This window comes from Malania oleifera, chromosome 10 (genome assembly GCF_029873635.1).
Source record: "Malania oleifera isolate guangnan ecotype guangnan chromosome 10, ASM2987363v1, whole genome shotgun sequence".
NCBI classification, from domain to species: Eukaryota; Viridiplantae; Streptophyta; class Magnoliopsida; order Santalales; family Ximeniaceae; genus Malania; species Malania oleifera.
In genome coordinates, this window is record NC_080426.1 from 27,948,059 (window position 1) to 27,961,185 (window position 13,127).

At 32.9% G+C, this 13,127-nt stretch overlaps 1 protein-coding gene across 2 annotated transcripts; it reads left to right on the forward strand.

Moving 5' to 3' along the window:
• Nucleotides 1-3,519: 3,519 nt before the first annotated feature.
• On the forward strand, nucleotides 3,520-8,611 carry LOC131166438 (type I inositol polyphosphate 5-phosphatase 10). Of its 2 annotated transcripts, XM_058125003.1 has the most exons (11): nucleotides 3,520-4,061; nucleotides 4,395-4,480; nucleotides 4,671-4,746; nucleotides 5,405-5,492; nucleotides 5,622-5,726; nucleotides 5,993-6,560; nucleotides 6,667-6,860; nucleotides 6,979-7,087; nucleotides 7,647-7,795; nucleotides 7,874-8,077; nucleotides 8,185-8,611. In XM_058125003.1, exons 2-10 carry the CDS (start codon nucleotides 4,430-4,432, stop codon nucleotides 8,028-8,030), a joined length of 1,497 nt encoding a protein of 498 aa, XP_057980986.1. In that variant the 5' UTR covers nucleotides 3,520-4,061; nucleotides 4,395-4,429; the 3' UTR covers nucleotides 8,031-8,077; nucleotides 8,185-8,611. The 2 variants fall into 2 exon arrangements, with proteins under 2 accessions (XP_057980986.1, XP_057980985.1); XM_058125002.1 differs by having other exon boundaries at nucleotides 7,874-8,611.
• The last annotated feature ends 4,516 nt before the right edge of the window (nucleotides 8,612-13,127 follow it).

The following is a 13,127-nucleotide window of genomic DNA, read 5'->3' on the forward strand; positions in this document are numbered from 1 at the left end:
CCAAAAGTTTTAATATTGCTACATAAAATTTGTATAAAAAGTAAAAATAATAAAAAGTTTCTAAGACTATTTGCTTGTGGAAGAAGTTTTATTTTTCATTTTATTTTTTCAAATAATTAAACAATGTACCTTGTTTTTTAATTTTTTGAATTTATATAAAATAGTCGGTGAACATGTTTTTACTATTTTTAAATTTTCTGATTTTTTGCTCTATGTTTGGAAATGGGGCATGAAATTTAGATAATGGTTTTGGGTTTGTGTAGATCATAGCAAAATATTGTAAAATCATATTGGCTCTATGTTTGGAAAGGCGTTGAATTTGGATAAAGTACAGTATAAAGTTGAATTAAAATTTATTTAAATTCACATAAATCTGAATTTAAGATCCGAAAACTAGGCTTCCAAATGCTACCTGAGCTTCTTTCATATTCACACAAATTCAAATCCAAACCCTAAAATTCATGATCCGAAACATTACCTTAAGTAAAAAATAAGTTACCTTTCTTACAATCAATTTGAAATCAAGAAATAAAAAATGAAAAAAAAAATTTCGCACAAGAAACTCGTAATTTTCTATCTTTTGATATTAATCTTAGAAAGCTGAAAAATAAGATAAAATTTTTATAATTTTTTGAATAATTAAACATAAAAAATGAGAAAAAAAAAACGTTTGGTGCAAGAAACTCGTAACTTTCTATCTTCTGATATGGATCTTAGAAAGCTAAAAAACAAGATACGATTTTTTTAATAATTTTTTGAATAATTAAACATGAAAAATAATAAAAAAAAATTTAACCTTAGTATTTTTTTCTCCCATATTAAAAGATAATAGGGTGCCACTAATTTTTTCCTAGAACACAATAATGAACGAAAATTCATATTATTTGATTGGAACAATAAAATTATTAGACTATTCCTATTAACATCATCTCTAATATTTAGGAGTGGCAAAACGGGTTAGTGGGTCGAGTTTGGACGAATCATAAATCGGTAGGGGTTAAACGGGTTCAGGTTGACCCATTTACTAATGGATGACTAATGTATAAATTCAAATCCGCCTATTTAATAACCCGTTTATTAAACGGGTTCCCGTTAAGAACCCGTTTAAAAATATAATTTATTTATTTTTAATTTTTTAAAACATTCATATAAAGTGACATTTGTTTTAAAAAAACAATACTCTTTTATTTTATTTATTAATATCTTAATAAAAAAATATAGAAAATAGTACATCTCTTTAATTAATATTTATTTAATGTAATATATATATATATATATAATTAAATGAGTCACTTGCGGGTACCCAACCTGAACCCACACCTATTTATTAAACGGGTCAAGTTTGGGTTGACCCGTTCATAAAAGGGTAATCTTCTACTAAATCCAAACCTGATTTAAATGGGGTCACGGGTCACTCATCGAGTTTCGATCCGTTTTGCCGTCTTTACTAATATTATAAAGGGAATTTCATTTGATGCCATTTTGCACAAATGCTAAATTAGCTCCTATATAAATATTTTTTATTTTTCAAAAAAATTAATAATTGATGATATAAATATAACAAGAAAAATCTAACCTCCTAAAAATAGAAGACAATTCGAATTTCAAGACTCTACCTAAATAACCCTATAACTACCCATAATTATCCTAAAATATCCTTATAATTCATATAATTAATCTTTTAAACAAATTTAAATACTCTTTGTCTCCTAATTATTTTCTTTACAATTGTTTTTTTCTAAATAAATTTAAAGTTTTATAAATGTGCATGCGTACCCACAACTAGTCTGCAATAAAAAACATTTCTTAAGGCCATGTTTGGAATAATGAATTTGAGTCATTGCATTTTGAATGAAACTTAATACAATTTTTTATTGTACTTTTCTTGTTGTTGTTTTTTTATTTTTTAATTTTTTGGTCTTTAACTTCACAATTTTAAATTCAAGATTTGAACTTCAAAGCATTGGGTAAGTATTAGGTAAAAACTATCTTTTTTTTTTTTTAAAAAAAATTTGCTTTCTTAATTCTTTTTAACCAAACAAATAGCTTAAACAAAAAAAAAAAAAAAAAAAAAACACAACAATTTCTCCGTAATAATTTCCAAATTATACTTTTTACACCGCAACAATTTCTTCACATTATTTTTCAAACCGCCCCAAAATCTCGACAATTTATTTGAGAGGTCTAAATACAACATGACAAAGTGATCATAAAAAAAAAAAAATAGTGGAGAGAAATTAAAGAAAGTGGGTGGTTAATTTTTTGTTATAGAAAATACTTTATATAAAATCGTATTATTAGATTTGACAGTCTAACTATCCAACTACCTTAGGAATTAAAATATATTTTATTTTATTTTATTTTGCTTAATAATGCATTAAGTGGATTATGTTTTAACATCTTAAATAGGCCGGTTATGAAGCTTAATTATGAAGTTCGGCACCATACAAATTTGAGATTTTACTATTTATTTTATCTTAAAGTTTAATTTCCTTTCTAATATTTTTTCAAGTAATGATATAATTTTTCAAAGTAATTTCTCATCGAAAAAAATAATTTTGAAATACCCTGAACAAAAATAATTATTATATATTGATTAAAATATATAAGAAAGGTGAAGTGAAGGCGTGGGCGTTGGGGCCAAAGTCAAAGCTGATTTGGACTCTCCCTGCTTTTCCTAAGATCCAACTTTCTTAGCATGTAACATTTTGGATCTTCTGTCCGCAAGTTTAAGTAATTTAATAAATGATATTACTAATGAAAGCATTGACTTTCCTCATATCTTTCAATTTTTTCTACTTTGTGATCCGTCTGTTGAAAATCTTACCACTTAATCTTTGCTTTCATTTTGTCAAATTTGACAAACTTAACATCCGTAATATTTTATATAAAATTATTATGTGATTTTTGGTAGCAGTAAAAGGCAAGTAATTTCAGTACATTTTGTAGTCGAACTATTTAAGATGTTGATACATAATTTTTATTTTGTGTATATAATATTTTGAATATAAAATATGTGTCAATTAAGTCGAGAAAAAATGTGTTTAGAAGGTGACTTTGAAGTCATGCTTTTAACTTATTATGTACGTAAAATTTGACTATTGAGTTTGACAATAAAATTTAAGTGGGGTAAATTTACTAAAATAACATTAAAATAGAGTATAAAATTATTTATAAAAATTTAATGGTGGTAGGTGTATTTCTCCTTTTCAATTTGTTCGAAGTAATAACAAGAACTTGTCCCCAGCATTGTCAATTTCACTTAAAAGATTTAGGAACCGGAATGATCTCATGTTCAAACTTTATGAATATTAAAAAAAAAAAGGACAAGAAAGAAAATTTCTCCGTATTTTATGTAACCTGTCACAAAGAAAAAAAAGGGAAATTTACAAAATTTGAACATAAAAGGTTAATTTTTTTTTTTCTTCTGAAGGGGTGGAAATGAAATAATGAGCTTTTTCGTTCCAAAATTGGAATGCTGTCCTGCTTAGATAAGGGGCACCCCACCGTCGCATGATTAGCTTGCAGGCTGCAGCGCACACGTGGGGCACTTCTCATCCTCATTCCCTTCTTATTAACGAACCCAACTCCACTGGAAAAGAACCCTTCAATTCAATTCACTCAGTTCATATTCAGACTCCTGGATGAGTTCTTGAAGACAGACAATCAGAAACGGACGGAGAAGTAAGAACAGCGTTTCCCATGTACTGCCACTGCCAGTGCCACTGCCATTGCCATTACTGCAAGTTTCAATGCAAGTTTGAAGATTCATTCCATATGCCCACATTGACATTTGTGATTATTCGTCCTCTCGGGCCAAAACCCATTTGAGTTTTCTTAATTTCTCTGCACGCAAATATCTCCCACACCTTCGGGAACCTCCATATCACACGCACAGTTCATCTTGGTCATCAGACAGGGTTATGAATCTGTGTGTTCTACAACATCGGTATCAATACGGGTTCCTTTTCAGGTGCCTCTCGATTTTCTATGCGTTTCCGGGAAAATTTTATATGTAGAAAGTGGGAGGCAGTTGACTTTCTCGAGAAAATCCCATGTGGGTATGCTACTATTCCGCTTGATTCTTACATCCATGAATGCTGCTCTGTTTTTCTGTACATGGGTGTTTTGATTTTTCTGCGAGCATTTTAGGGTTGTTACTGATTTTGAGAAGGTTTTCCTTGACCTTTTCTTTGGTTCCACTGCATTTTTATTTTTCCTAAACTAATGATTTGTTTATCAGAAATGTGCTTATCTTTGAATGTTTATATAATGAGAGGAGAATGAGAATTTTTTTGGTATGGGATGAGAGAATTTGTGATTCATGGCTTGTAAATTTGAGGAGTTTTCACGTAGATGATAAATCCTAAAAGCAATTGTGTTTGGTTTTGAAGGTCAGCGATTCACAGTTGGGGCCAATCCTTATGAAATGACTGCAGTTTGGGAAATGACAACAGCGAATAAAGACATGAAAAAGAAGGTCCCTTTTAATTATTTCTTTTGTCTCTTATTCTGAACAGTACTACTATTTTTTCAGTGATTATCTTTTCTTAGTTTCTGAAATTCGAATGTGGGCATTATTGTTTTTCTAGCCAAAGCATGATTATGCTCGTCCCAATTTGATTCAGTCGCCTATCATTTCTCTTTTCATTGGTGTTTGGTGCTTTCAGTCTGTCATTCGGAAAATTTTTGCAACGAGGGGGAGGAATGGAAGCAAAATGATGAAGGCTTCTTTTGATTCTTCTGGTAAGAGCTGTAAGACCTCTGCAATGTATTTGCTTAGAAAATGTCCTCTCTCTCTCTCTCTCCATGTGGGTGGGGAAGGAACAAGGAAGCTCTTTGTGAAGGGCTAAGCATATTTCTTTTGGTCAATTCAATTCTATTCCAAAGTCTTTCCTTGGAAAGTGAATGAATTATTTTATCTTCGAATGAAAGTGCTTTTGTTTTTAATATTTTGGGCAAAATACAGTGCAAATGAGTGCAGATAAATAGAAGAGGAGGGACCAAGAAGGCCGAATTAGGAAAAGAGGGAGAAGGGGTAGAGTGAGGAGAGGAGAAGGGTTTTAGCATCCTGCCCAATTGGCCCAAAATTGGGAATATATTCATGTTTTTACAGATAGCTTATCTGTGCAAAGAAGGAAGAATTGCATATGCTATTCTTTCCACTCACACCCTTTCTTTTAGTTTTGGGCCCAATGCAAATGATGTTCTTGTCTTTCCACATTTTTTTCTTTGCTCTTTTTAAGTCTATATTTCTTATATATGAGAAATACATGGAATTGGGTGCACAGAAATCTTCAAAGAAAGTCTTCCTTGCTTAAATTGCTTATTAGGTTTTCTTCCCCCCCCCCCCCCCTCCCTTTTGCATTTCTCCAATTTGTTTTTAATGTTTTCCTGATTGCAGAAGCACAGTCCAATTCAGAGATTGAAAGTGCATTTTTATCCGGTTTGGGAACTCCGATGCCAAATGGCCAAGATACTCAGCCCTTCAGGTAAGCTGATGATGATTTGTTTTTCATTTCTCTTTCTTTTCTTTGCGTCCATATCATACATTACTTATGCTTTTTTAGATGATCATTGCCTCCTAACTTTGCTTTTTAATTTTTATTTTTCCTCTCTAGAGTTTTTGTAGCTACATGGAATGTAGGAGGGAAACCTCCTCACAGCGGTCTCAATCTGGATGATTTTCTTCAGGTCCATGATCAATCAGATATTTATGTTTTGGGGTATTGACCATCTCTCTCTCTCTCTCTCTCTCTCTCATACCTTAAAGAAGTAATCATGTCACGCTCATTCCTACCTGGTGATTTAGAAGGAATAATAATAATAATTAAGTGCTGCAACATGGTGCTAGTGCCTTACATGTTGTCCAATGTTTTTATATTCTAAGATGACTTGGCTTAGTTCTCAAATTAGTCCTGAAACTTAACATGGTTTCATGTTTTCGTTAGTGATTGTTCTAAAATTCATTTGTATTGTTTCTGATTACCAGATTTCAGGAAATTGTCCCATTAAATGCCGGAAATGTGTTGGTTGTAGAAGACAATGAACCTGCAGCAAAATGGCTTGCATTAATCAACCAGTCCCTAAACAGACCGCCCAATGTTTGTTCCTTTAGTCACTCGTCCTTTAAGTCTGCGTCTGCAAGAGGTTTTAAACTCATTGCCCCAACCAGTAGCACTCTATTCTTCCAAAAGCCTTCCCTTAAAACAATAAGTAAGAATTTCAGGACAGAGAGTGGAAGGAGGATGAAGACTTGCAATTGTAGTACTTCTGAATTGGAGAGGAAGTACAGTAAGGATTTCTGTTTCCGATGCCAAAAATCACATTTAAGAGATGGTGACATTTCTTCTGAAGAGGATGATGGCCCAGGTGACTTTGATCTCTCGGGATTTTCTCATAGCTCTAGTACCAACCAGATGAAATACAGCCTTGTGGCCAGTAAGCAGATGGTGGGAATTTTTGTTACTATTTGGGTAAGGAAGGAGCTTGTACAGCACGTAGCACACTTGAGAATCTCCTCAATTACACGGGGGATCTTGGGCTGCCTTGGGAACAAGGTATGGTTAAAGTTTTATTTCCATAGGGCTAGATAAAACAGAAGGATTTATATTCGCTTTCTTTTGCACTGTATGTGTGGTCAAGAAGTTGGTTTTTTGGTTGCAGGGATGTATTTCGGTGAGCATGTCTTTTCATCAGACAAGTTTTTGCTTTGTCTGCAGTCACTTGGCTTCCGGAGAGAAAGAAGGGGATGAGCTTAGAAGGAACTCAGACGTTATTGAAATACTTAAGAACACTCAATTTCCAAAGATCTGCAGAACACCTTACAGTAGGGTGCCCGAGAGAATTCTTGATCATGAGTGAGCATCTGTGAAATCATTAAAAATAAATTTTAAAGCCTGTTTTCTGTTCATCTCTTAATCAAATAATATTTTCCAAATCTGTGTTCTCTACATGTTTGCTGAAAAATGGTACTAGTCGAGTCATATGGCTAGGGGACTTGAATTATCGAATTGCTTTGAGCTACTCTGAAACCCGTAAACTTCTGGAGGAGAATGACTGGGATGCACTTCTCGACAAAGATCAGGTAGGTTACTACTAGCCATGAACTTTCTTAAGAAATATAATATTTTGTGAGGCTGCTTTGATGCCCTATGGAAGTGACGGGTACCTGTTATTTTCTCCCCATTTGTAGTTGGAAGCACTAGTACATCTTTTCCTATTGGTTCATGATATACATGCACCCAATTCCCCCTTGCCCGCACAAAAAAAAGAAAAATAATGTAATGTTCGAAGTTAATAACACAGCTGAAAATGATGTCACTTCCAGATCAATACTAGCAAGTGATCAGTCTGTATACAGCAATTCTTTTTAGCTACTAGAAGAATTACTCAGTTTATAGTCTTGTGATGAAAATTTGGTGTGATATTAGAAAATGTGGCATGATATTACAAGTGCTCATCCTCTAATGGCCCATTCATAAGCTTGATAGTGTAATTTTCTCCGTGTGATACATTTTTGTGATTGCTATGAGCGAAGTCATCTAAATTCTTTCATCTAAGTCATTTTTCACTGCTCGTCGCACTCTGCACTTTATTTCCCATTTTCCTTGTTATTTATTAACAACCATAGAGCAAATCAACAGCTCAAGATCGAAAGGGAAGCAGGGAGAGTATTCAAAGGATGGAAAGAGGGAAAGATATACTTTGCACCTACGTACAAATACTCCTACAACTCGGACACTTACGCTGGTGAGAATATGAAATCAAAAAACAAAAGAAGAACTCCTGCATGGTACGAATAAAGTTGAACATATTTTTTCTGACTTTAAAGAAGGGTTAATATGTCAATCTGAGTTTATAAAAATTGTAGGTGCGATAGAATACTATGGCATGGCGATGGTATACGGCAACTGTCTTACATACGCAAAGAGTCTCGGTTTTCTGATCACAGGCCTGTTTGCGCAACATTTTTGGTGGATGTCATCAGATTTGAAGGTGGACTAAAAAATGGGTTTAACTGGAAGTAACATGACAATCATATCGAAGGAGTACTTTTAAATACGAAAAATCAGACGTAAGTTGCTTTTGCGGGCACAGAGAAAAATAAAATTACATATAAGTTTATGCTCATAGAGTTGAACAATAACCATAGGAACCATATATGACTCCTTGAAAATACAGCAAAGCGTGGACTAAGAAACCAGCTGGCAGATGTCCAAGGCAAATGTTGGTCCTTAGACTGAGTTACAGGCCGTTTCAGGCTGTTCTAATGGCTTACGTATCATGGGATAGTTAACAGTGGAATGTGGGTGAGGACTAACTCAATCGATTTATTATCTTCATGATAAAGAATGATACAGTAGTTTGTCATATACATCATCAGGTAGTAATATTACAGCCATGGCTATTGCAAGATTTGAAGAACAGCCAAATTTTGTGCACTGTAAGCTGTAGGCATCAAGTAGGCAAAAAGGGAAATAGCAGAGAGAAGTATCAAGTTGCATAACATGTACAGTACATTCTGCTGTGATTGATTTGTTGAGAAATATGATAAAGTGACAATGATAGAAAATGAGATAAAGGGCAGGACTTTCTTAGTTCTTATCAATGACTGACTCTGTATTTTTACTGTAGTGTTGATTGTGATTTATTTACAATTAGAAGGTTGCAATTATATATACTTCGATTAGCAACTTCTAGTTTATAAGTGATAGGGAAGAAATATCTCACGCGTTTGTCTTCTTAGTTTTGGCTGATTCAAGATATAGAATGGAATAAGATGGAAATATAATAGAAATTGAATATGAATGTAATGGTTTAAAGAAAAAGTCACTCCTGCAGAATTTTATTCTCATATATCATGAAATGGAATAAGAATAAAGATACTTTATATTTAAATTCAAGAATAATTATTCTTTATCTATTCACAAATTTTTTTTCCTCATCATTTATTGTATGACAATAATATATTTCCTTTATTAGTTGTCAAATATTCTTAGATACACTCATTGCAGTTCTAAGAAGATTGTGTTTGAGAACATTTGACTTTGGATTTATGTAGTTTTATACAATTTTTTATAGTGTTTTGTCCAAATTTACTTAACTTAAAATCTAAGATTTAAACTTGAAATCTCGAAACATGGCTTGTATTTTTTTACTCTACTTCCCTCTTTTCATAATCTTTACCCAAAATTATTGGTTCTTAATAACCTTTCAACTTTAAGGTGAATTTGGTCAAACATGCTTGATACACAATCTCCTACATGCAATGCATATAATTTTTATGACATAAGTAAAATATTAATATATATATATATTATAATTATTTTAAAATTATAATTGCCTTATTCAAATTTTCTTTTAAAAAATATATGGGATAAAATATTGTGTTTGATAAAAGAAAAGTAAGAAAAAAAAAAAGCTAATTTTTTATCGTATTTTTTTCTTCATAAGAAGTATTATTAAGAGTGAGAATTTGCTCAAGAATTTCTTAGTTTAACACGCATGCACACACGGAAGAGTTAAGAAACAACGTGCGCCCTGTAACCCTAACCCAATCCCTGATTGCCTCCTTCCCCGACGTGACAAACAAAAAGAAAAAAAAAAACTTAAAAAGAATAAATTTAAAATCTCCTCTGAATTCAGGGCCAAGTCCGAGCCCAACAAGACTTGTAGCAATGCTACTAAAAGATCTATTTTCTTTTCCCTAGAAGCCCTTTTAACATTCATAACACATCAATACAATGGTTATCACATAAACAAGCACATAACTCTCTATCTAGAACCCCACCTTGTAATGTAATACTTTCCCATGCATTGATTTTTAGCACCGGAGGAGTCCATATGTGTGTTTGATACATATAAGTGAACACTAATTTGACCCAAAAGTTTAAATCTATTGAGTCTTGGGCTAAACCATGCATATAAGTAACCATAAAATACTCATTTTTTTTCAACATGGGACAAACTTCACAAGTGAAATTCTCAACAATCCCCTCCTCACTTGTGAGTTTCAATTACTCTCCCTTGAACGGAAGTCATCTTCTCCCTTACGGGACAAATTCTCCAACAGTTTGCTCAAGTGGGCCGCCTTACGTGTCTCAGATTGTATTCTGAGTGACGCCTTCAAATCAATCCTACCTCCCATGTCTTGATCCGATTTGGATCCATCTTGGCAACTTAGATGATCCTTAGCCTCGGTCACACATTCTCACACCCAGAGTTTTGAACTGTCGATTTAGATACCACTTATTAACAATCGTAGGAGTCCAAATGTGTGCTTGATACACATGGGTGAGCACCAACTTGACCAAAAAGTTTAAACTCATTGGGTCTTGGGCTACACCATGTATATAAACACCCATCAAATACTCACTTTTTTCAATGTGGGACAAACTTCACAAGTGAAATTCTTAACATTGATTAGGAGAGATCCAAATACCTACCACTCCATTTGGAGGCAAAGGCATGACCGCTAAACCCAAAAGCTCGAGTCACAAATGATATATTCTGAAGATCCCCAAAACTCATGAAAGTCACACACTAGCCCACCTAATTAATCAACTTGCTACTATCCTAAAGAAATTGGGAATCAAGTTAGCCATATAAACTATTTCATTTGTGGACATCACAAAAGGAACCTTTCATAGGTCACTACATAAAAAAAATTGGATTAGGAACACTTGGATGTAGAATTGGGTACTTGCACGTAGAATCATGCAAAATTCAACAAAGTCCAAACATGATCATACGTTCAAATTTGTCTACTAACAATTTCAAACATTTTAAAGTTTGAATTCCATCTTTACAAAGATATATTTCTAAAGTTAATAAGTGTGGACACATTAAAATTTAGCAATACTTAATTAGGAAGAAAGTTTTTCCATATATTCTCCTATCTTGGTTTTAATGAAGAATCTAAGAATGATTTTCTTTTATTTTATAGATTAGTCTTAGCATTAGCTCTTGAATGGAATTGGGCCTTGTGCTCAATAATTTATCTTTTAAATTTGTTAAAATAGGCCTACTGTATTAAGTAGTTGCATATATTTAGTTTGGCCCATTTATTAATTAATGCTGAAATGATCTAATTCTACGTTCAAACTAATTTTCTATACATTCTATTAAATTGTTTAATTAGTAAATTAGGGTTTCAAAGATCACTTGATAGTTAGGCCAAAAAACAGTCACCTCCCTTGAGGCATGATAAAAAGGTAAGAACTTCTCTTGAGACTTCAAAAATTCCATTAACGTCCTTTGAAATTTAAAAAATAACACAGATCTCTCATAAAATTTACCAAAATGACACAAAACTCCCCTCAAAAGACTTGTCTTATGGCAAAATATAAGAGGGGGGTTGTGTTTTTTGGCTAATCTCAAGGTAAGTTTTTTAAAAAATTTGAAATCTCAAAGAACATTCTTGAAAATCTTAAAATCTCAGGAGTGGCCAGTGTCTTTCATTCCATTTATTGTAATAAAGGGGTTTATAATCGGTAGCCAACCAACATTCTATCAACATCACATGCATGCCTAATTACATGACTTCTTAAAAATAAAATAATAAATAAATAAATAAATCGTAGTGGCTTTGATCATGAACTTGGAAGTTTGAAATAGTCAAAGACATATCTCTAGAAGCATCTTTATTTCTTTCTTTTTTTAAAGATTGAATGGAATATGTGCATGTAATGTTTATTAAGAATGAATTTATGTTTGGTAAGAAGTAGGAAAATTAAATAAATGCTTATGCATTTTTTTATATTTAATTTGTGCTCATTGGGATTCATGGAGTCTAGCTAAGTAGCTAGTCAATTATTAGCTTTGTGGTCTCTGCTTTTAAATTATCCTTTTATTTATCTATTTTTATTAATTTATAAAGGCAAAAATCACTATTAATTCATTACCATGTAAATGCTCAAATTATTGATACGTGATGTATCTATAATTTTAACAAAAGTAAAAAATTCAAGTCTGATTAATTGTGAAAAAATAATTATATATATATATATATGTTGAAAAAAAAAAAATGAGGTGATGGTTATTTCATAATTATTTGAAAATAAAAAATAAAAAATATTTTTCACAACTTCTCTTTTATAATCTCACACGGGATATATATTAGGAAAATCTTGAACTTATAAAGATGGTTCGAGTTCTAACCATATGAGATATATTGCATAGGACAAAACTAATCGTGAGACCTACCAAAATGAACAATACTCCATCGAGATTCGACATTGCATTTGGTATCAAAGCCACCTTTGTACTGGACCCTCTCCCTCTCTCACTTGTCAGAGTCGTGACCTAGACATCCATAGCCATATACACATATTTATGCACTCACACTCATTGCAGTTTGCAGTGGCCTGGCTTGAAATTAAACGCACGCAATTGATCACGCAGAGGCTGCTAAGCTATCAGTGACAATAGGAATATGAGGCGAAGGTGGTGCAGTAGTGGCATTGCTGTTGCGGTTGCAGGAGTAGTTGCAGTAGTAATAATAATAATAGTAGTAATGGTGGTTCAACCAGCTCGAGTGCTGGTTCATCCACATCGAAGCCTCGGAAGAAGAATCCCTCCCAGCATCCCAAATCCAACCCAGAACAAGTAATTCGTAATCATAATCACACTTATATATATATATATATATATATATATATATATATATATATATATATATATCTTCCTTCATTATGCCTCATCAACCATATCTAGCTGCGACCATATCTTTCTTCTTCTTCTTCTTCTTCTTCTTCTGTACGTTTTGTTTTTTGTGCAAGGTGAATGGCAGGTTAAAGCTAGGCTGATCAGCTAACGCATGCAGAGGCTGAAGTTAACATATCCAGGGCCTGCTGAGATGGCAAGAGATTGGAGTTCTAAAAATTGTCATGTATGGCGTCTTCAATCCATTTCGGTTCTCACTGAAATGTGACATAGTTAGATAACCTAGGGTCTGAAATAATTTCCCGTGCGAAGGTGCTGACATGCTTCAATCTGTGTGTGCATATACACACATACACGCACGAGCATGGTTACATATTTATCAAATACAAAAATTCTATATTCACTTCCTAAATTTTATGAAGATAGTGTAAAGTGTGGTGTTTGGGAGGTAAGTGTAGTAC